Source organism: Marmota flaviventris, chromosome 15, assembly GCF_047511675.1.
Source record: "Marmota flaviventris isolate mMarFla1 chromosome 15, mMarFla1.hap1, whole genome shotgun sequence".
Classification (NCBI taxonomy): Eukaryota; Metazoa; Chordata; class Mammalia; order Rodentia; family Sciuridae; genus Marmota; species Marmota flaviventris.
In genome coordinates, this window is record NC_092512.1 from 83,335,999 (window position 1) to 83,361,797 (window position 25,799).

At 33.2% G+C, this 25,799-nt stretch overlaps 1 protein-coding gene across 1 annotated transcript; it reads right to left on the reverse strand.

Annotated features, from left to right (window-relative positions):
* Positions 1-1,229: 1,229 nt before the first annotated feature.
* On the reverse strand, positions 1,230-13,054 carry LOC139702078 (zinc finger protein 420-like). The gene is made up of 5 exons (XM_071602173.1): positions 13,021-13,054; positions 6,624-6,702; positions 3,728-5,112; positions 3,575-3,643; positions 1,230-1,312 (listed from the first exon to the last, which is right to left on the reverse strand). The coding sequence occupies exons 1-5, from the start codon at positions 13,052-13,054 to the stop codon at positions 1,230-1,232; spliced, it is 1,650 nt and encodes a 549-aa protein (XP_071458274.1).
* Between the last annotated feature and the right edge of the window lie 12,745 nt (positions 13,055-25,799).

Genomic DNA, 25,799 nt, shown 5'->3' on the forward strand with positions numbered 1-25,799 from the left:
CTTCTAGAGGCTTGCTCTCTGCTCCCTCGGCAAGGAACTGTGTTTGTGATCATTTTTTTTTTCTTCATGGACCTTATGCAGCCTTGTGGGTGACTGCAGAGTAGCAGGACTCCTTGTTTTAACAGAGTGTCTTCAAGTGAGGCATAAAGCTTGGCCAGCAGAGTAGAGAATTCTGTTGCCTGTCAACAGTCTCTCCTCTGTCCTTTGATCCTCAATTTGTCACCAGGTGATACCTGCCTGGGGCAAGCTCAGGATGTTTGGGATAAGGTCAGACTACTCAGGTACAGAGAAAAGGGCAGTGGCCTGGCTTTGAGTCTTACTGTAGCTTTTTTTCTCTCGGATGGCACCTTGGAAGGGGAAAGTGGAACACTGCACAGAAAATTCTGGAATGTGCAGGATCAGAAGTCAAAGGTTTTTCTTGTAGATGGCAAGATAATTCCCCAGGCCACCAGCTCCAGCATGGGGTTGCAGATTCTGATGGCCTGAATATTAATTTGTGTGTGTGTGTGTGTGTGTGTGTGTGTGAGCGTGCGCACGCAATGACTCACTATTCATTCTTGGAATAGAAGAGGTGGAAAGACTACTTCCTCAATGGGGTTTCTGCTAAGGAAGAATCTTGCCTGTTGTTCAAGTAGGGGAATCTGGCTCAATACTGACAACTGACCTGGGACTGGTAAGGTTTGGGAAGGATGGTAGAACTCTTTGACAGAGAGTTAGTAGCACCATAATCAGGTCCAAATTAATAATTCTCCTGCCTACAGGCTTTAGGTTTCATCTGATAATATGCTGTGTGTCTCATTCTGCTCCTTCTCTTGTTTCTTTCCTCCATTCCTCACTACTGGGAGACAATCATTGTGCTTAAAGCACTGGGGAGAAAATAATAAATTAGAAAAATACCAGTTATTTTTTCCAGCATGTATGATCTACCTCAGGGTTCCTGAGCCTCAGCATGGTTAAACTTAGAAACCAAAGGGTTGTTTTTGGTAAGGGGCTTGCCCATCATGATGATGTTTAGTAATCATATTCCCTACCTTGAAAATAAAAAAAAATGCCTCTAAAAGGCCCAATGTCCAGTGGGTAAAACCACTGCCATGGCTGAGAACTACTGAGCAGTGAGGCACAAAGTTAAGTTCACACCTGCAGTGGAGTTTGCATGGATGTCTCTGTGCCTTCTTGGGGTCTGTTTAATTTAGAGTTATGATCTTACTAAGTTCCCTAGCTTTACCACATTATTGATATTTGTATGGTTTCTCCCCAGTATGAATTCTCTGGTGTTGAGTAAGGCATAATCTTTTATTAAAAGCTTTGTCACCTTCTTTACATTTGTATAGGTTTTCTCCAGTGTGAATTCTCTGGTGTTGAGTAAGGCATGATTTTTGATCTGAATTACTGGAACTTTCAGGGGTTTAGTGCACACCTGTTGTGAGAGAGTAACTGAACAGAGGCTACCAAATGAATCCCCCATCAACAGAGGCACCATCTTAATATTGTGGGATTATCATGGGGGTATTTCTGTGACAGTAAGTCAGTGGAGGTATCTGTGCTTTATAGCACTATGGTGATCACTAAATAACTATAGCTATTATCATTTTTTTTAAAAAAAGCTTTTTAAATGATGCAATTGTTCAGACTTATGCACAGCAAAAACTGAGTCTGATGACCACAAATCCCGAGTCTCTTTGTCTTGTTTTTAACTTGGGATCAAACCAAAGTGCTCTCTACTACTGAGCCATGTCCCCAAGTCTTTTTATTTAGAGTTAGGATCTTTCTAAGTTGCTTAGATTCTTGTGAAATTGCTGAGGCTGGTTTTGAAACTGTGATCCTCCTTCCTCAGCCTCCCCTGCTGCTTGGATGAAAAGTGTGTACCACTGTTCCCAGCTTTAGACTGAGTCTTCCAGAATCCTGAGAGAATCTGAAGTACTGCAGTGGAAGAGATTTCCTCATACTTTATTAACTGTTAAAAACATCTTCCCTGGGAAGAAGCACCTTGAAGAGCCAAGGATGGGTCCAGGGAAAGATGTAACTTTCTGAGCTTTCACAGTGTGGCCTGGGACAGACCTGCTTTTTCCTGGGTGACACAACTGTATCCTTGTAAGCGTTACTGGCAGGATGGACTCATCAGTCCAAATGCTTTTCATTGACACCATTTTTTAATCATTCTTATTTTTTTTCAAATGTAACAAAGTTATTGATTTAAAAAGTGTGCAGGGCTGTGGTTTTCTTTTAAGAGAAAAAAAGGGCAACTATGTTTCATCAGGTACTGACTCAGTGTTCACTAAAGCAGATGAAATATATATATATGCAAGTAGAGCCACACATTGGTACAAAGACACACAGTGCTTCCCCTGGTCTGTCTAGTAAATTCTACAGTGTGTTTAGGGGTAGGAAAATGTAGTGTGCTTCTTTCTCATTTGTACAGACCCTCTGGAGGCTCAGGGGCTCAAAGTCATGGATGGAGGCTCAGGGCCCTCAGGGGTCATGGACAGTCCTCCTGCTGTCTATTCAGTGTGAGCATTCACACCCACTACATGTGTAGATTTAACCACAACATGTATTGCATTTTGCTGTTCAATATATTTGTTTCTCAGCCACCTGGTTTCAAACTTAAAAACTCTGCATTTGATGTAGAAAGCTAAGATGTATCATGCAGGACATTTAAAAAGCCAGAATCTGATGCTTGAAGTGTGACAAAAACATCTTTTGAATGTTTTTTATGGACATAAAAATCCTGAGTAAAATTAAACTAACTACAGAGCAAAAGACATTGACTTTTGGATGCAGTGATGCATGCTGGTCATCCAAGCAGCACAGGAGGCTGAGGCAGGAGAATCACAAGTTCAAATCCAGCCTTATTAGTAAAAGTGAGGCCCTAAGCAACTCAATGAAATTGTGTCTATAAATAAATACAAATAGGGCTGGGATGTGGCTTAGTGTTTGAGTGCCCCTGAATTCAATCCTCACTATACCCCCCAAAATAAAATAAAATAAATAAATAAGACATTGACAAAGGAACATGCTGTCCATCTGAGGTTATGGGGAAAACATTGATGTGATCATAGACTTCAGGCATAAGATAGTTTTATTAATGTGTTGGTTTGGTACAAAAGAGGCCTTTAAGTCCAGAGATAGCTTTGGAAAAAAAAATGATTGGAATTCAATCAATTCAAACAGAGAAACTGAGGAAAGGACAAGTGAACCTGGAGAGGTCCTCAGAAGGAAAGAGGGCCAAGGATCCAACCATGCTTCCTGCCCACTTCCATGGGCTCCTGAGTAACGGCCAGTTGGGCAAGGGTTGGAGTTTCATGGAGTCAGTGCTGTGGAGCTATCTCTGGGCAATTGTAATTTTTCTTTCTAGTATGAAGTTTCTGGTGACCAATGATGTGTGATCTTACAACAAATGACTTTTACAGTATATAGATTTGTGAGAATTGCCTCAAGTATGAATGATCTGTTTCTTGTTAACACTTGAAGCATACTTAAAACTTTGCCATATTCTTAACATTTATATGGCTCTTATCCAGTATGAATATTTGATGAACAACAACACTTTTTCCTAATAGAATAGCTTTGCCACATTCTTTGCATTTGTATGGTTTCTCCCCAGTATGAATTATCTGGTGTTGAGAAATGTGTGATTTTTGATAAAGAGCTTTGCCATATTCTTTACACTTGTATGGCTTTCCCCCAGTATTAATTCTCTGGTGTCAAATAAGGTATGATCTTTGATTAAAAGCTTTGCCACATTCTTTACATTTGTATGGCTTTTCTCCTGTATGAAATCTCTGGTGTTGAGTAAGTTGTGATTTTCGATTAAAAGCTTTGGCACATTCTTTACATTTGTATGGCTTTTCTCCAGTATGAATTCTCTGGTGTTGAGAAAGGCATGATTTTTGATTAAAAGCTTTGCCACATTCTTTACATTTGTATGGCTTTTCTCCAGTATGAATTCTCTGGTGTTGTGTAAGGTGTGATCTTTGATTAAAAGCTTTGCCACATTCTCTACATTTGTATGGCTTTTCTCCTGTATGAAGTCTCTGGTGTTGAGTAAGGCGTGATTTTTGATTAAAAGCTTTGGCACATTCTTTACATTTATATGGCTTTTCCCCAGTATGAATTATCTGGTGTTGAGTAAGGCATGATCTTTGTTTAAAAGCTTTGCCACATTCTTTACATTTGTATGGCTTTTCTCCAGTATGAATTCTCTGGTGTTGTGTAAGGTATGATCTTTGATTAAAAGCTTTGCCACATTCTCTACATTTGTATGGTTTTTCTCCTGTATGAAGTCTCTGGTGTTGAGTAAGGCGTGATTTTTTATTAAAAGCTTTGCCACATTCTTTACATTTGTATGGCTTTTCTCCAGTATGAATTCTCTGGTGTTGAGTAAGAAGTGAGTTTTGATTAAAAGCTTTGCCACATTCTTTACATTTGTATGGCTTTTCTCCAGTATGAATTCTCTGGTGTTGTGTAAGGTGTGATCTTTGATTAAAAGCTTTGCCACATTCTCTACATTTGTATGGCTTTTCTCCTGTATGAAGTCTCTGGTGTCGAGTAAGAAGTGAGTTTTGACTAAAAGCTTTGCCACATTCTTTACATTTGTATGGCTTTTCTCCAGTATGAATTTTCTGGTGTTCAGTAAGGTATGATTTTCTATTAAAAGCTTTGCCACATTCTTTACATTTCCAGATTTTCTCTCCAGTATGATTACTGTAGTGTTTAAAAAGGTTTGAGCAACACTTAAAGACATTTTCACATTTCTTCAATTTGTAAGGTATATCTCCATTGTAAAGCCTATGATTTTTAGTAATGGATGGAATTTGAGTAAAATTTTTTTCACATTCTTTACTTATGGAGGATTTATCACTGCTCTGATAAACAATTGAAGAATCTTTAAATGCTTTTACATATTTTTTACATTTGTAGGGCTTCTCATCCATACTAATTCTCTGGAGTTCAGGAATTCTTGTAGTTTTATTAAAAGTGCTTTCACATACCTTGTATCTGTAATTTGTCTCTTGATTATGAAAGCTTGGATAAATAAATTTGGGGCATGGATTAAAAACTTTTTCACATTTATCATTGTAAAACTCTTTTAAATGATCACATGGGTGTTTTCTAGGATTTAAAAAAGAAGAAAATTTTAATGAATTTCACAGAATTTACATTATTTTACACCACATCTAATATACTGCTAATTACCTAGGGTAGAGATTGTCTACAGGTCCTAAAAGATTTATCATAAATATAGAGGTCTGTCTGAGTATCTACATATACCTTTAAATTAAGCAATAGTAGGTAAGTACAAATACTCCCACATTCATTATAATTCCATGCATTGCCACACGGAGAAACTGTTCATTGCATCATTTTTGTAAAGTAACAATCATCTCCTCCTCCTCCTCCTCCTCCTCCTCCTCCTCCTCCTCCTCCTCCTCTTCCTCTTCTATCTTGTCTACAGAAATATTTGTGGATATTTACAAAATGGTGCATTTCAAATTATTCCAGTGACCAACTAAAGCATGAAGTAGACTACATAGAGAATTTTTCATTTTTTAGAGGAAGGGTATAATTACAAAATGCTGTGCAAATATATTTAAAAGCACACACGTGTCCTCAAATATGACTGCCATATGTGTTGTTGTCTCTCTCCAGCTTAGCCAATGCCCCATATCTCTACAGTTCCACCTTGCCTCCAACACACTATTGTCTGGTTTTAATTTGCGGGGAATACTGCAGGCACTGGGACATAATCATGGCCCTGATGTGCTAGAGCATTTTTCATTAAGCCAAAGAGCAAACTGCATCTGAGCTGGACTGCTCAATTTTCCAGCAAAAATATCTATCACTGAGGGTGTTGTTAAAATTCTTTCTATGTAACTAGCTCACTAAAATCAGTTAGAGAATACTTTTGATTTGTTGAAAACATATTCCTTGAGATGCACAGATGAGTAATGCGAGGGCCTCAGAAAAATCTAATGGAAACAAGATTTAGTTCACTGGGGACATGTATAGGATCCAGGAAGTCTCTGGATCTCACACTTGGAAAGTTGTTCCCATTCCATCCACACCACAGAATGCATAGATCTTTTGGGATATTCACTTGGAGTGAATCCCTTCATAGCAACAAAATCCCTGTTGCTATGAAGATGAAGCAGTGCATGTCAGATGGAGCTGCTGAAAGATATCTATGAACTGTGCATGTAATTAAAAAAAAAAAAAAGCATGGAAGCCATTAGGGAAAAAAGTCTGGTATCTGGGAACTCACAGTTGAAATCCAGCTGGTTTGAGATGATCCAGTACATGTTATATACTACCTAGTTTTGTCTAAATTCAGCATGGCACTGGAGATGGTATCATCCATTGGAGCCACATAGCCACATAACATCACAGAGATGGGTGAGACTTGCCAGAATGCCAATTTACCTGTCTGAAGAAAGACTCTTCCTGTTGAAATCTCATTCCTACCTTTGATGTATACTCCCTTAAATAAAAAATGGAAAAATTATCTAGTCATTGTTTTTTAGATCCTATGTGATCTAGAGAACATATAAGGTGCTTTACCTCTTTTAACATAAGTTATGGCCCTGTCTCATATTCCTTTACTATTACTGTCTTGGTATCCATACCTGCTCTTTATCAAGTTTTGCAAAAAATATTTTATTTCTTGTTCTTCTGAAAATTCTTGGTTTTGATTAGAAGTCAGACCTGAAAAAAATTAAAATAGCAAGTTATTCCACTTACGACACTATGGTGAATATACTCTGCAAATATATAAAACCTTATCAAGGTGTGTGGGGGGAGTAGCCACAGAACAGTATGATTCAAGGCCATTATTATTCAAAAAATATATAGAATTTACTAGAATATGCTGAGAAACACTGTGAGAACTTTGAAAATCATCTTAAGAATTTGTAGCACCACAGATGAGGACAACATTCAAACTGACTGATATTATCACAATCACAGCCCTTTACTTCAACATATTTGAACTCCACCTGTGACTCAAATGTTGCAGAAAATAAATTTCTCATTTAGTTATTTTTTATCTTTGTGGGGACTATTTCTTAGGATTAAACACACTGGTATTCTATCACTAAACTACATCCATAGACCTTCCTATGTTTATACTTTTTTTTGAGACAGTTTATTATAACAATGCTGAAATTTATTTCAAACTGGCATTCCACTGCTTTAGATTCCCAATTATATGGAATTACATTTATATATCATTGAACATGACCTATTTTTGTTTACTTTGTAACTTCCAAATATTTTCCAAAATGACTATAATGATCTAGTTTAACAGATTTTAAATAGAAAAATCCCAATGAAAATAATAGCTCACACAATAAAGGGTATAATCAACTCAAGCACACAAATAATTGAGAGTTGGAAAATATATGTTGTTAATTATCTAAGCAATGCCCAATAACCACTTGAAAGATATTTATTAAACTAAATAAGAATGTAGAAAATTGAAAAAAAAATCAGAAAAAAAGCAACAGAAAAAGTAGAAATTATATACTAGAAATATTCTTTAAAAAATGTCTCAGGCTGGGGATACATTTTAGATGGTAGATTGCTTGCCTCACATGCAAAAGGCTAGGCTTGATCCCCAGAACCACCCCCCCACACAGTCTCATCAATTAAAAATTTGAGGAAGAAAATATATCAAAGGCTAGAATTAATTAAAAGACACAGGTAATAATGGTCACAGTGGTGCATGATTTTAATCCCAGCATCTCGGGAGGCTGAGACAGGAGGATCACGAGTCCAAAGACAGACTCAGCAATGTGAGGCACTAAGTACCTCAGTGAGACCCTGTCTCTAAATGAAATACACAATAGTGCTGGTGATGTGACTCAATGGTTGAGTGCTCCTGAGTTAAATTCCCAATAAATAAATAAATAAATTAAAGAAAAAAGTTAATAAATTTATAATCAAACTTTTAAAACTCTTCAAGAAAAAATTGATATAACTAAGAAAAAGAGAAATTTTATTTACAAAGATATTCTTTTATGATTAATAGTTGATTTCTTTGCAGAAGACTTCCAGAAAGGAATTGGGATATATAGGTATGTATGTTGAAAGAAAAAGAAAATATGAACCTAGAATACTTTATCAACCAATACCATTTTCTTGAACTTTAAGAAAAATATATGCTTTCAAGATATGAAAATATTCAAAAATTGCTTTACTTCTTGACCTTCTGTAAGAGAAATAATCAGTGAAATATTTCCAATAAAATAAATCTGCACAACAGAAATCATATAAAATTTAAAAGCTTTTGTGGAAAAGAAAATTTACAAATATATATTTTATTTTACTTTCATTGTACACAAAACATTTCATTCTACTATAGAATGTGGAAAACTAAAGCATAAAAATTATCATAAATCTTTGTTATTAGTATAAATCAGAAAAGCAGGTGTGACATCAATAACAAATCATGGCAACACATGTAAAGACACTGATTGTTTTAGAAAACCAGAATTATTTCAGATTAAAATGTAGTGCAAACTAAGTACTTTATTTTTTTCATTATTTTTTCTTTAGTTATACATGACAGTAGAATGTATCTTCACATATCATACATTCATAAATTATAACAAACTATTCTTTTGGTGGTAAATTATGTGAAGTTACACTGGTTGTATATTCATTTAAGAATATAAGAATGTTATTTTCAATTTATTCTACTGTTTTCATGCACTTAAATAATTCCAAAAGAATGACAAAATAAAAATCAAAGATAAAAAAGAAATAGATAAAAATAAAATATCACAATAAAAATGTATGAACTACAAATTAAGGCATATTTTAATAGTAGAAAAATTATAAGAAATCAACAAAATCTGAAAACTATAGAAGTAAGTTCTTCCTCATCAGTAATTTAAGTATCAATAAACTACTTTGAAAAAAAAACTAATCAAAACACAATATGACAAATAAGATTAAACCTAAAAAAACATGTTAACTATGTCAGATGTAAATCTTTTACAAAAGATTCTTTTTAGATATAAGGTCACAAAAAGACTAAAAACAAAAGGATAAAACAAATATTACATTCAAAATTGTTGATAATATTTATATAAATAAGAGACAAAGTAGAATATTATATAAAAATAAATATGGCAAATCCCTAGAATACAATCATAGTGAATACATTTGTAACTCCAATAATGTTTTTCATATACAGAAAGAAAACACAGACAAAATTCAACATCATAGAAAGCAACAAAGTAATAATATAAGACATCAATCCCCAATTAATGCAAAGAATAAAAAATAGCATTGCACTTTTACCCAAGGAATAAAAAAACCTTCAAAAAACATTAAAAACCATTTTGGCTTACAGAGGCAATATTCTCTATAGTCTATGGAACATTATTCCAAAGAGAACAGGTTAAAAGCACAAAACAAATGTTAACAGATATTACAATATTGAAGTTGCATTGTAACATAATAAGTTGGAAATCAAAAGCAAAAGTGATATTTAAAATTTATAAGTATGAATTTAAAGCCAAGTTCAGCAATTAAGCAAGGCCCTAAGTAACTTATCTAGACATTGTCACAAAATGAAATATAAAAATAGCTGCCAGCCAGGTGTGGTAACACACTTGTAATTCAAGCAACTTAGGAGTCTGAGATAGCAGGATTGTGAGTTCAAATCCAGCCTCATCAAAAGCAAGGTGCTAAGCAACTGAAGGAGACCATGTTTCTAAGTTAAATAAAAAATGGGGCTTGGGATGTAGCTCAGGGGGAAGTGCACCTAAGATCAATTCCCAGTACCCTTCCCAAAAAAAGGGTGTAGATGTGGCTCAGTGGTTAAACACCTCTGCTACAGAAAAAAAAAGCCTATAGCACTCAATGTAATCTACGAAGTCCATGTAATACCAATCAAAAAAATCAATATTATTGTTGCATGTACAAAATAAGTTATTTGAACAATTCTATGGAATATCCTGGGTGCATACATAATTACACATATTAAAATTTAAAGAAAATGCTTCCTTATATGAAAATAATAAAAGTTAAAATATTCAATACATTTATGTTAACTTGAGGTTAAATGAGGAAGCCATGAGTAATAAAACTGAAGGTACATCAATTATCCCTCAACTTGATGGTCAAATCAAAATATATTTACAGATCTATTCTCATTAAAACAACATTCAATAGAGACCAATGTGGCAAGCCAATCAAATTACATTTCATATGACTACATGAAGGCAATTTAGAATGAACTATGACAAGTTTTAAAACTTTACAAAGATAAGAAATTATATAATATCTACAATGATCAACTTTTAAGATAGTATATTAAGTGAAATAGTAATTCACACACACACACACACAAAAACACAAATACAAGGTAATTCTACATATAAGAGATATCTACTGTTACCAAATATAGAGACCAAAAAGAATGGCATCAGGGATGAAAAAGTGAGACAAAGGAGCACTTGTTTGGAGGAAAAATGAACTTACTTTTTATGTGATACATACTTTCTAGAAAAAAATCTTACAAAACAATTTAAATGAACACTATTGACCAATAAATTCAAAATATATAAGACAGTAGGTTCAGGAAAGTTGTACAGTATACAGTTTTGATCACAATTAAAAATTTGACAAATACATAAAAGATAAACAGAATTGTAAACATCTTTATGGTACCTTAAAAATGCTAAAGTCTTACTCCTAGACAAAAGAACAGATTCATATATAGAGAGATAATGAATATGCCATTAATTCTAGCTACTTGGAAGAAAGGCTGAGGCATGTAAATAGAATTTCAGCTTTAGCTACTTAGCAAGAGTCTTTTGTAAACTAAAATTCAATATTGTAAGAACCTCTGAGTTCAATACGCAGTGTGTGTGTGTGTGTGTGTGTGTGTGTGTATACTTAGATACATTATATGATTAAGCACAAGAACTGAGTATAAACAATCAAGGTACTATATAAAAATCATATATAAAAAGAGGTAATATTTATACATATAAGTAAAATCATAGAATACTTGTTTGAAAATTGGCACATGGTTCACGTGCAGTTTAATTTCAACTAATGTTTTCCTAAAGTGACAAATCATGATAATTTTTATTCAATTATAACATATAGATATACAAATAAAAACAATATCACTGATGTGAGAAAACCTAATTAACAACACTGAAGCTCTCTAAAGAGTGAAACTCAAACACACACACACACACACACACACACACACACAAGAATTAGAGAAATGTAATCCACAAAATTTTGGATAATTGTATTACAATAGAAATATTTCTTTTAACTTTTTTGAAGTGATAGGTGGACAGAATGCATTTATTGTATCTGTTTATTTTTATGTAGTGCTAAGGAACAAACACAATGCCTCACATGTGTGAGGCAAGCCCTCTGCCACTAAACTAAAGCTTCAGCCCTGAAAATTCTTCTTTAAACCACATTGATCAGCTATAGTTACATAACCACTAGGAGCAGGTATTGTGAAATACTGCTATTCATTACGTGGCAGGAAAATTTCACAGAATATCCAGTATAAGCATTCATATAAAGCTCTGATGAGAAAATTTTGAATGAATAAATATTTAAATTATATAAAAACTCTCCTATAATATTAATATATTACAATGGTTTTATCTAGAAATATTTGGAAATGAGCAAATTTTTTAGAGAGCCTCCAAATACCAATAAATGTCAGGTTATGAATATCCTCACAGGTATTGTGGAATACTTTGTAGGAATTTTGACTGTGGAAAAGAGAAGCATTCCTCTGGTGAGCAAACTCCCAGGGGTAACAGGCACTCTGCTTCCCACCCTTAGAATGCCCCCCAGTTTCCCCAGGAACTAGTAAAATAATAAAACACACGTGCAATGTCAAGCTGCTATAGCAATTCCCTGCTTGAAAGGGCTCTGCACTAGAGGGTTATCAGCCTCAAATATGATCTCTGGCACATGCTCCTGGGAATAAAGGAACTCTCTTTATAGATAAGCACAATGTTTCACTGAGCCTAAACCTGTCCACACAACAGTAAGTTTATATAATGGACTTTCTTGAGAGCTACACAAAACTCCTAACATTGCATATTGCAACTGAGGAATCAGGTCCATAATGTTGCTAAGTTTCTAACCTGCCTAGTAATAAAATGAACAATATATAGTAGTGATGCCAATGACCTAGATTAACCTACTGATATAAAAAAAGCTGGGCAGCTTGGCCTCCATGCCATTATGCCACCTTTCCTGCTTCTTGTCTCTGACTTTTATTTTTAATTTTCCTTCAATGCTTTGTTAATTTGAATGTAGGGAGATCACTGGAGAACAAGAAGGAGCTTAAATAATTGATAAGCATGGTAAGCATAGAACATGGAATCCTCTATAATTATTGCAACAGAAACAAACCTAGGCTTGAAAAAAATTAATTGTGTCAGATTTTAGTTTATTAATTAACATTTTAAAATGTGAATTCCTCTTTGACATTTGAACTGCTTATCTGTATTCTTTGCTTCATTAATTTCTACCCACTTTGATATATGTCTATTGTCTGTTTTCTTTTAAATCCCAAGGTTATTTCTTTAGGGACAGAAAGGTGACCAAGGACAACTTATAGACAACAAGATGTTTTTGATGGAAAATAGAATATGTCACATTTTGTTATTTTCTTGGTAACTACAGAAATCTTTTTAATGTTGTCCTCCATAGAAAAAAAGAGAAAACACTCTATAAGATTCTACACAATTATTTTCCAAATCATTTTTTTCAGACAAAAACACTAAAATACTTTGAAACCTTTTTTTCTCTACATTGTGAGCACTACTTAGAAATGATAAGTTAAATATAAAGAAAAATCTTTAACATTTACTTTTCTACATAAACAAATGCCCAATCTTTGTCCTAAAAACAAGAAACTAAAACTTTTTCATGCAAAATAGAAGCTGGCATAAGATACTCTATACAGTTAAAAAATTAAATATTGGTTTTGAATTAGAAATTCTGAATGAAATTTAGGCTCACCAATAAAGAGTAGGTTTCTATAGATCTCTAACATCACATCTCCATATAAAGTCTGCTGAGAAGGGTCCAGGCATATCCATTCCTCTTCAGAAAAATCAATGACCACATCCCTTAATGTCAATGGTTCCTGAAATAAAAATGAATAAATACATATCACATAAACCGTATGATTAATGACATAGTATTTAATTTCATACAAATTTTAATGAGAGTTAAAAGAGGTGGCTTTCACATTTGGTAGTGATGTCAACCATTCAGTAAGATACTTTTTTTGTGGTGCTGGGGATTGAACCCAGGGCCTTGTGCATGAAAGGCAAGCACTCTACCAACTGAGCTATAACCCCAGCCTCAATAATTCATTATAAGCAGTAAAATTGGTGGATAAATTTGGTATAATAAAACCCAGGGAGCAGCACATATGAAGCAAAACACTGAAGCAAAAAAAAAAAAAATCCAACATAATTCCAAAGGATATATAATAGTTGCAATTAGTTATTGAATATTCAAAAGAAGCACAACTAAACAAAGCAATGATACTTGAGAAAGGCATAGCAAAATTATAAGTAATAACTATACTCATACGACAGTGGTCACCTCAGTGTGTAGAAGACATAAGAGATCACTAAAGACACACCAAAACTTTCAACAGTCCACATATTTATTTGAATGGTTATCTCCAAAGTTGTCTATCTTCTCATTATTTAAACATACCATAAATCTTACTATATTTAAAAAATTACGTTTACTTCTGCAGACCACAACATCACAACTCACTTCTAAAACAATAAAATAAAATTTTTAACTATCAAACTATTACAAAACACTTAGGTACTTGGGTCAACTTGAATTACATGGCACAAAGTTATAATAAAAATAAATTTAAAAATCAAATTAAGTAAATAGACTGTTAGTCTCTCAGTTCATAGGAAAACTGACACATCAGGTTTAACATTCCCAGATTTATAAAACCACTCTCACTGTGAAACTGTATCCTCACCTGGTTCATTTCAAAGTAGAAAGTGAGAGAATACTAAGCAGTTAAGAAAAAAATTCTGAAAGGTTCTGGCACCCTAAACGCCTCCCTGACAGCATGGAAATACTCCCTTTTCCAGGGTGTCACTTATCACTAGTGAACCAACACATACATGAAGTTAGTTTAACATTCTGATCTGTGATGTCTTTCTTCTGAAACAACATTATTATTATTATTTTTTAAATTAGAGATGTAACCCAGGGGCTCTCTACCCCTGAAATGCATTTCAAGAAGTTTTGATTTTTTTTTGTGATAAATGGGCTTACAGAGTTGCTTAGGGTCTCTAAATTACTGAGACTGGACTCAAATTTACTTTCTTCCTACCTCATTTTTTCCACATCACTGTGATTACAGGTTGTGCCACCACTCCTGACTCTGCAACCACTTTTGATACCAAATGTGCAAACAACAACCAGTATTTCAACAATTAGTAGTTTAATAATTCAATTCTGATACCATCTAGTACAGATCCCACAAGTTTGGTGTTATGCCTATAAAATTTTACTACCTGAAGTGCCAGTTTAAAGCCCCAGAATAGAATAATATTTATACTTATGATTCATTTCCTATAAATTAGGGGTCTCTACATCTATACACTCAAGTTACTTATTCTGATAAAAAAGAACACACTTATGTATACCAGCTTCTTATAAATTATATAAATTTGGAAGTTGACAATTGAAACCTTGCATAAAATATAAAAAATGTCAGAGGAAAGTGGGACACTATATAGGCCATTTTAGGAAATAACTGGTTGAAGATATTACCTCCAATTTTTTTCTGTTCTGCTACAGAAAAGCCCCTTGCCCAATATGATTTAGAAGATCCTCATTATTTTAAATATGCTGGTTCAGATACTCATTCTGAATATTCCCATTGTTTTCCGTAAAAAAAAATTGAACACTTTTACATTCAGGGGCAAGAACAAAATATTTGTCAAAAAAAAAAAAAAAAAAGTGAAGCTTAAGTCTCTCCTTTATGTGAAACCCTTAGAATATTGAGCCATCTCATGTCAGCCCAAAACAACATACACACAATTTTCTTAAAACTCCTAAGTATTCGTTGGCTTCAGGGTAAAGGATACTTCATTTGGAATTTTGATTTATTTTTTTGGTATGGGGGCATTCTACAACTAAGATATATTCTAGGCCTTTTAATTTTTTTTTGAGACAGTGTCTCACTAAGTTGCTACACTAAGCTTCAACTTTGATCTTTCTTCCTCAACCTCCAGGTGGTTGTAATTACTGGCATGTCCTAATATGCCCAGAAAGAAATGAATTTCTAACCTCCTTTGGTCCATTTTTCTTTCACCTTATTTATTTGCTATTTCTTCTAAAAACAAACCCTTGACAGCCTAAGATTTTGGATGCATCCATATCTTATGTTTGATGAATTTGAAGTATTGCAATGTAGATTTAGAAAAACAAAAGCTGCTTATTACCTATCTCTGAATTTTTCTAATTTGACATTCTAGAAATAGCCCCACAGCAATGAAAATTATAGCCATAGATACAATTAAGATCTTACTTAACCTTCAATGATGTTCTTTCACAGGCTTAAAAAATTACCTTAGTTTGAATATAATTTTATTTGAAATTTGCCTCTATATTTTCTCTTTGGAAACTTTTAAAAAAATCTTTCAAATATTAGTGATAAATTACATTTTATAGGTAATAAAAATGTTAGAATAAGTGAGAGATGCTCAATCTACCATCCTATTTACTTAAATATTTAGTTACCACCCAAACATGAGGCACTACATTAAGTCTTCCAATTAGCATATAGTGAGTTTTTCCTTGAAGATGTCTGCACAAACACATTAGGATATTTTTGTTTTTTTTCTAAATCCTTGCTACAGTTTATTCTCCTTTCAAATTCTGGCACATTATAATCAACCTTCCCTAGATGAGTAAGAAAACAGAGAACAAAAATCATATTTGCCTTTCTTTTCAGTTACAAAAATCAACAGATTTGAGCAGCAATGTGTTTTTGGGGAGCTGAACCTAACATTTGGGGAAAATAATATTAATATTCTAATCTTTGATCTGTATACATGAAACCTATAAAGGATATTTCTGTAATCTCTAGAGTATCTTGAGTATTCAGGTAGTCCAACAAGTGCTCCATTCCCTGACCACAAGCTGCTCTGTAGGAAGAGAGAATTACACACAAGTTGGTATTCTCTAGGTAATTTAACATGGGAGCTGTGGGCACTTTGGGTTAGCTTCATGCAATTTTTACACCATGGCCACTCAAAGACATGGCAGATACTTAAGAGACATCACACTCTTAAAGTTTCTTAAGGGGACCCTAAACTTGCTATCTATGCTTATGAAAGACAAATAAACAAAGGGTTCAAAGATATTTTTAATTTTAATACTAAGGATTAAACTCAGCAGTGTCTACACACTGAGCAACCATCCCCTCCCCTTTTTATTTTTTATCCCCTTGCTTCAGCCTACTAAAATGCTGAGATTATGAACATGCATCTTCAAACATAGCATTAGGTACAAATACTTTTTAAAGGGTTTTATGTTATAACACCATGTTCCTCTTATGTAAAAGTACAACCATACACATGTGCACACACACACTCACTCACTTTTTAAAATTCCATCCAAAACTAAAGAAAAGATGAATTAAAACTATGTGCTATTTGAAATGTTCCAGGGAACCATACTTCATAATATAGTGAATTAGCTGAGAAAAGATGACATTCAGGAAAATCATGCTTACCACACATTTGGAAAATGCACTTAAAAAAGTGGACGCAACCTAGTAGGGAAAGAGAAACTGAAAAAACCTTGGACCACAGCTCCTCCCAAATATGAATTATTTACATGAGTCAAAATTCTCATGTCCTGATCCTGTCTATAACATCCACTCTGAAGGGGTGGAGGCAAGAAAATAGAGTTACTTTCAGGCCAGGCAGAGGTCACCAATGTGGAACAGGACAAAAAGTAGAATCCTGACTGTCAAGCCCATTCTTAGGACCAGAGGTGGCAGTATATTGAGCTTTATCAAATTTAGAGTAGGGTTAAAAGATTACAAAGGTGACCTCAGGAAAGCCTAGGTTCTCACAATTAGTTCTGACTACTTTTACTCAGCCCCTTTCTTCTGTTTCATAATGCCCAGCCTGCAGACATATCATTTTTAAAAATACTCTAGGGCCTGGGGTGGTGGCTCATTGGTAGACTGCTTGCCTAGCATGCATGAGGCACTGGGTTCGATCCTCAGCACCACATAAAAACAAACTAATGTGTCCACCTACAACCAAAGATACATAAATAAATAAATATTTTTTAAAAATAAAAATACTCTAGACCCTGAGATTTAGAGGGAAAGGGCCTGTGACAGAGCCACCCAGGCATCACAAAACCTGGAGATGGATCAAGAGATATATCTGAGACAGAGATGAATTATTTCCCAGATTTTGAAGCTTACCCTCTATTCTTTGGTTGTTGCTCTGATTCAATAATTATCACCCCAATCACTTCTGATTGAATAATTTTTACCTAAATAGAAAAAATACCAACATCAGACCCCTCTGCCTCTGAGTTTCAGGTGAAACAATTTCATCTAAGGCTGTAGGACCCCAAAATAACAAAATATTAATTATATTCCTTCTCAGACAGAGCCTTGTATGTGCAAGAAGACCTGGCTGTACAATGGGACATTAGTATTTAATGTTGAATATAATGTCATATCAATTATTGACAATAATGCCAATGACAGATTCACAAATGCAAAATAATATAGTGAGAATTACTTTACACTTTTGAGTTTCATAACCTTCATACTCTGGCTTAATGAGGCTTGTTTGTTTGTTTGGTTCCAGGGATAGACCCAGTAATGCATCACTGAGGATCATCTCCAGTTGTTTTTTTTTTTTTTAAAGAGAGAGTGTGTGTGAGAGAGAATTTTTTTAATACTTATTTTTTAGTTTTCAGCGGACACAACATCTTTGTTTGTATGTGGTGCTGAGGATCGAACCCAGGCCACACGCATGCCAGGCGAGCACGCTCAGCTTGAGCCACATCCCCAGCCCCATCTCCAGTTGTTTTTAATTTTTATTTTTTTGCCAAAATCTCACTAAGTCTTTGAGGCTGACCCTAAGCTTGTGATTAACTTTCTTTAGTTTTCTGAGTCACCAGCATTACAGGTATGCAACAACACACTCAGCTCTTGTTCAGGAATTTTGGTGCACCTAGATTTTAGAAAAAGTAGATAATATTCTATAGCATCATAGTTGAAAAAATAAAATGATAAGTACGTGTCACTGAACTTTTAGATGTCATAAGTAAAACAAATAAAATAAATAATTATAATAATTTATAAATAAATTTCTATAAATTATAATTTATGTTATCACAAATAATTGGTACTTTACAATAATTTGTTATAAAATAACTTAAAATTTTTATTACATAAAATTATGATTATAATTTCTAAGAAAATTATTTATATTTTAACCCAATATATCCATAATTTTATTATTCTATATATTAACCATGAAAATTGTTAGCTAACTACATGTATTTTTCATTAAACTTTCAAATCTCACACTTCTTTCCACTTCTAATACTTCTCAAGGTAGATCAGCCACATTCCAAGAACTCATTAGCCACATGTGGCACATGGCTGCCACATCAAAAGTATATATTTGAGTGCTGTGGAAAAAATTGAATGACTGAAACCCTCCTTTCTTATCAGAGGTGAGTAAACATGTCTTCCTTAACAATATTTCTCCTTTAAATCAAATGAGAAAGAAATAATATTTTAAGACCCAGGAGGGTGCTATAAGATGAGAGTTGCCTAAAGTAGGCCATAATTCCAAACCGATAACTGTTACCGTAACTTTTCATATATTAGACAGCAAACAACAGATGATGCAAATCCAGGGGGAAGTGTCCTCATGTCTTCATTTCTGTCTACACCTTGAGATTAAAATTTAGTTGTGAACAAAAATATTAAAACTTTTTTTTTTATTTTTCCATTGGGCCTTCATCCTAGTGATCCAGCTATGGTTGTCTGGCTTATCTTTTGTTGTAGAGTATGCTGTGAGTTAAAGTACTAATAACATTTTCATGTCTACATGCATTTTGGCATTACTCAAAATTATTTTATAGATCTTTCAACATTAAATCAAGAAAAATAAATTCAGTGCTTCTTCCATGCCTAAATCTATGCAGTTAACTTGAAATTATCATGCTTTGAATTCTGGCTTCCTGTTTCTATTAAATGTATTTTAAGCTATCAAGTATTACAAAGCTATCAAGTATTACAAACTACCAGCAAACTTACTAATTCATGATTCAAATGCACAGTTTATGAGTAAGCCATATTTAGACTGGGTTTATCTGGACTATTCTGATTTCAGCAGAAATTTTACAAGCATATGCTCTGCTATTTGACATGGTTACCCTGTTCCTGGAAGAGAGATGGCTGTCCACTGTGGTCTTTTCATTCTCATTCATATGGCCTCTTCTCCTTCATAAGCCTAATATGAGCTTCTTCTTCTTAAGATGGTGGGGTTTACAAAGATAAAAACTGGAAGAATTCAAGACATTTTAAGTCTAAGCACAATACCAGTACATTTTCATATTCTCTCTCTACTACTGGCTGTAATATAATAGCCGTTTTTTATTCACATATTGGCAAAGAGATACTGCCTCTTGATAAGGACAGCTATAAAAAAGTATTGCCAATTTGCTGGGATACAGGGAAGAATATGGAACTGGAGATATTTTTGCATTTTATACTTTTTTCTTTTCTTGTAGAGAATATTTGTATGTCTATTCTAAATAAATAAAACTTTACAATACCACAGGTACTAAGAAGCTATTCAGGTTTTGAACTCAGAATCACAACTGTCTGTCTCAAGAACTCAAAGATTTTCCTAGGCCACAATAATCATGCAACATTTCTAGGGCTATTACTATAGTTCAATTGATAGAGTGCTTGCCTTGAATGCAAAAGACTCTGGGATAAATTCCCAGAACCATAAAAAAAAATCATATAACTTTTCTAGGATTCTAGGAACTGAAGAATTACATCACTGCTATAGAAGCACACTTTTTAGTTTCATATCCTTTACTACTTTTTACTATTCAAATACTTTCAAGAACACTCAAGTTTTTTGTTTTGTTTTGTTTGTTTGTTTTTTAATAGAGTATAATTTGGGTAAATCAATGTGGACTATGTTTTGAAAATAAAGCTAAATGATTCATTTTCATTTCTCACCATAACAGTAAAAATGTGCACAGCACACAGTATATCTTCAACTTAGTTTATTCTTTTTTTTTGGTGTTCATAGTCTACTTATAATTTTGAACCTAGAGTAAACCTAGACATTGTTTTTATAAAATAGTTTCTTGATATGAAAGCAAGAGAACAAGATAGATCTACTGAAAAAATACTTCCTCCACTAGGAGTTTGACTAAACACCTGAAGATTTAAGAAAATCATCCTTTTATTTTTTTTCAACATGGCAAATCTGTTCTCTATAAACCCCCACATGAAAGGCTGAAGTGGGAAAATCCACACAGCACCCAAGAAAAACACACAGAGCTAATGCATTTTCAACTGGGAACCAGTGGTTTCCAGTTCTGACTTAAGTGTACAGTCACTTGAAGTGCTCTTTAATTTAAAAAAGAAAAAAATGCATTAAAATAATGTAATCCATATCCCTGGAATTCATATCTCTGGAGAAAAACCCAGCCCTCAGTGTTTCTGAAAGATTGGAAAGAAATTATCTTGTGTAGTAAAACTAAAAACCACTACTTTAAATTAACATCTTTTAATAAATGAGTTGCAAAGACACATAAAATATGTGCTAATGAATTTAGCCACACAATTTTTCAGTTTTTGTTTGTTTTGTTTTTAGCTATGAAAAGTACTTGTGATAATCAACTAACAAATAGAAAAAAATCTTAATTTGAATCAAAATTCTGGAGATTCTTTTTGATAAGTTATTTGTATTACAGCTTTATTTTTTTGTTTGAGGTGAGTAAGCACATTATGGCAGGAGCAAATCGCATAAAATAGCACCAGGTGTCAACAATTTGTTTCAAGTACATACTCTACAATAAACTAAACAATTCCCAATATGCTTTATCCTTGTAAAGTTTCCACTAAATAAAACAACCTTAGGAACAGAACTCTAATACATGGACCATTATGAGGCAGTTATTTAAACCATGCACCTGTATTGTATTATTGATATCCTTTGCATACACTGATCTTTGATAGTAATTTTTGCCCATTCAACTAAGTTAAAAATTACTGCTAATACACCAGGCACAGGACACAGTTATAAGTACCTTGATCATGAACCACATCATTTTATCAAATAATTTAATAGGAGACAATTATTAAAGAAAATTTGTTAAGCCATGGGTTGTGTTGCATGCCAATAATCCTACAATGAAGGTGTCTGGTACTGCTGGATTGCAAGTTCAATGACAGGCTTGGTAACAGTAAGGTGTCATTAATATAGTATTGCTTTACCACTGAGATATATATATATATATATATATATATATATATATATATATATATATATATATACTATATTACTATGTATATATAGATAGATATATAGTATATATATCTCAGTGGTAAAGCAATACTTACTACTGTTCCCTGTACTGACAAAAAATTTAAATAAAAAATGTTTACCACATTGTTGCTGAAAAAAACAAACAAACAAAAAAACCCAACCAACTAACAACAACAACAAAACTTATGCCCAAGTGTTAGAACATGGATAAATGCCTGATAATATTCAAGTATTAAAACAGAAAGTGAACCAAATTGAGATTTGTACTAAATTGCAAATTGTTGCTAGTATTCTGCAATACCTAATTATTTCACAAACATAACATTTAAAATTTCCATTAAACTATGATGCACATATAAATATACATAAAGCATTTATGTAAAGCTTCAGAAATTATTCAAAAGTAAACACATTTTGAATCATCCTTGCTCAGGACAGACTAAATCAGTGTTTCCATTTATGATCCCAAAAAGCAAAGAGGTTCTTATTAACTACCATGGGAATACTTTATTACATAAATGTAAAATGTATATAAATACATTTTACCAGTTACCCAGATTTAATACTTGCTTATTACCAGTTACCCAGATTTAATACCTGCTTATTATATGCCATTTTAAATTTTTCTATGCTTCTACCCATTTCCCAACATAGGCCAACCCCTCTCCTTGTATATTTATTTTTTGGTGAAGTCATATGTACACTTCTTGAATGTTATAGAAATACATTATATAGTTTTAACAAATGGAATAATAGAAACCTTCACTGCTTTTAAGAACAGAATATTTACATCATCCCCCCCCCCAAAAAAAATTTTTTTTTCTTTTACATGCAACTTTTTGTTCCCAGAAGGATGTTATTGTAATGGATTATAAAAACTATAATTTTATTTTGTCTGACATCATGCAATATAATTTAAATACAGCTGCTGAACTATATGGTATCTGTGAGAGTCAATAAGCATGTGTGCACCAGTAAAGTGTTTCTTTGTATTGATGACTACTTTTGCATTTTATGGATGCACTTCAAATTGTTAATTTTAACATTCAAGAACATTTGAGTTATTTCTTATATTGGACCATTAGGACTAGTGGGGCCATCAATAATCTTAAACAAATAATTATTCCACTCAGCTCAGCTTATTCTTTTCTAGTATTTCATTGACACTATATTTTATTTTTACTGGTTGCTATGAAAATTATAATTTTATCATTTCAACTTAATTGGAGTCCTTATTGTATCTGTTTACTAAATACAAACTAAAAACCTTACCAAAGACTGTTTATTTTCTCGATTCCTTTGTGCAATTACTATAAACATTTATGTACACATTATACACCCCAAAATACACTGTATAATTTTTGTACAAAATAATCATAGATTATTATAAAACAAAGAGAAACAAGTAAAGGCTGATAATGTACGCTAGCCATGGTGGCACACACCTATAATTCGAGTGACTTCAAAGGATGAGGAAGGAGGATCACAAGGATAAATATTGCCTCTGTTACTTAGCAAGACTCTAAGTCACTCAGCAAAACACTGTCTCTAATAAAAATATTAAAAAGTTGTGGTAGCTCAGGATGCAGCTCTGTGCTTAAGTGTACTTAGGTTCAGTCAATGGTACCAAAAGAAAAAAAAAGATTTCTAATATATTATAAAACTTAGGCAGTGTGGTAAAACTAAAAGGATATATTATTCTTTGTACTGACTGTTGTATGTTCTACAAGATACTTAGCTCTCAGCTTTCTAAAGTTTTTAGGAAAGTGAATTCAAGAATGGTTCCAAAGTCACTGAACACTACACAATAAGGCATATAGAGATCCTTTAATACCCCTGGTGAAAACTCTAAAACACGTTAGAGATGAAAAACACTTCTATGTGACCATTCCAAATTTAAGATTTCACTCTCAAAATTTTATCTACACAATGACAGCACACTTTAGATAACATTCAGCCAGAAATTCATGACATAATACACATTAATCAGAAGCCCAAGTGCATATGCTTTGTTGACTTTTCTGTTTTATCTAAAGTTTCCTATTTTTACACACTTCATTTATGAGGACCTTGAAAATATCTACTTTTTAAGTTCTGTTATTACTCATTTGAGGAAAGAACAAAATTAACATAGCAAGAAACATAAGGAAGCTCCTTTTACATATCTTACTTTCACCATATTAAAAACATTGGTGAGAATCTCACAAACCTACAATTTAGAAACAAAAAAGCAAGACCACTAAAGAGACAAAAATACATCCACTCAGAGAAAGAAGTGAAAGAAACAAGAACCAGTAAATTTCCTGTTCTCAATTAAGTAGATGATAGAAGCAATAAAGAATTCCTCCAATCTTTAAAAATAAAAACAAATATTTCCAGAAAGTTTGTCAGAATCAGCCCTACACTTGTGAACACTGCAGAATATAAAATACATTCAAAAGTATTTTAGAACAAAATATTTTATAAAGAATAAGTAGTGAGAAGTTATATAAAACATAGAGAGAATATTTCCTAAAGTCACATCTGCAGTAAGCAGAAGTTAAGAAATTAAAGGAAAAAAAATTAAAATACTGAAGAGTTTGAAGAATTTGCTTTACCAAGCTGTTTCTGTTTCTGAAAATATGGTAGGCAGCTTTCAATTATAATTTGCAAATATATGCACAACCTGGACAACAACTATATATATTTGATACCTACCACTTTAGCATGATTCTAGATTCTCATTGCTACTAAAGGAAATACTCACAAATATAACAATTTAAAATAATAGAAACTCATTCTTTTATAGACATGGATGTTTTTATTATCACAACAGAGGATTAATAACAAAGTATTAGCAAAGCCACACTTTTTCCACAAACTCTAGAAGAGAATCATTTTAGCTTCTAATGGCTATTGGTCTCTTTTCTGTGGTTACAAATGTTTCCCTTCCTTTTGTAGTAATGCAGCCTTCAAAAGAGTAAAGAGAGACAAACTATCTATATCTTTATCTATATATCTATATTTGTATATATCTCTCTCTATATATATATAGACATTTGTAACCACAGGAAAGAGACCAATAGCCATTAGAAGCTAAAATGATTTTAGATAGATAGATATACATATAGATAGATATAGAGTGAGAGAGACAGAGAACATGGTGCTGTCACAGTAAGTTATGACATTCAAACCTCATAGAATCTGAGAACTGTAGCAACATAGAAGGCAGATGCTCCATTGAGCTTATTTTTATTCTTGCACAGAGTACTTGAAAGAATCACACAAAAGGATATTTTATGCACAGTGGATGAAAAAAGAGAGGGGACACTGAGTCAGAAGAATGTAGGAAAGACAGATTAATTATGCACAAAAGTGAGTGTGATGGGTGAAAAATGTGACATTATACACTGTCTCCAGATGCAGAGCAGAGGACAGAGCCATGTCCAGAGTGCAGGTCTTATTTGTTTTTTCTTGGAACCCTGGAAATTCTCTCAATCCCATGGGCACTGGATTATTCCAATTAATACTCTATTCATACTTTCTGCCTGTCCTTGATCATCCTCTTACAATAAACATGCATGATACTTGTTTGAATACTGGGAAAGGAGAAACTGCATCAGTGATCTCTGTTACTTAATTTTTAAAACCTTTCCCTGTATATTTCCATGGATTTATGTATCTAAAGGGCATTCTTTAATATTTTAGAATGAGGAACACTCAGTTATCAAAGCTAAAATATAAATTGGGAGAAAATACTTGCAAAGTACATATGTAGCAAAAAGATATGACAGAATGAAAGTGGTGTTATATTTGTGAAAAAAAAGACATACCAAAAGAGTATGTTACAGAAAAAAAAATTTCTAAATTCACTTAATGAAAGAAGAAAGATTCAACCATCACATAAATTTACAAAAAAAAAAAAGAGTATAAGTCACTACTACTAAGACAAGTTAATACTCAAGCAAATTCACTATTGCATACCAATCAGGAAGGAAAGCATGAAAGAGAAAGGCAAAAAAAAAGATTGAAATTACAAACATGCTAATTTATTAGAATTGTCAAATCCTTTTCTTTGCCATGCAAAAATTTAGAGCCTTGTGGAAAACTGATTTGGTACTACCTAAATAGGTATACCTTGATGAGTCATCAGTTCTATTCTTGGACAACAAAATATTCTGAATGTTTCAACAGGTAACTGCCACT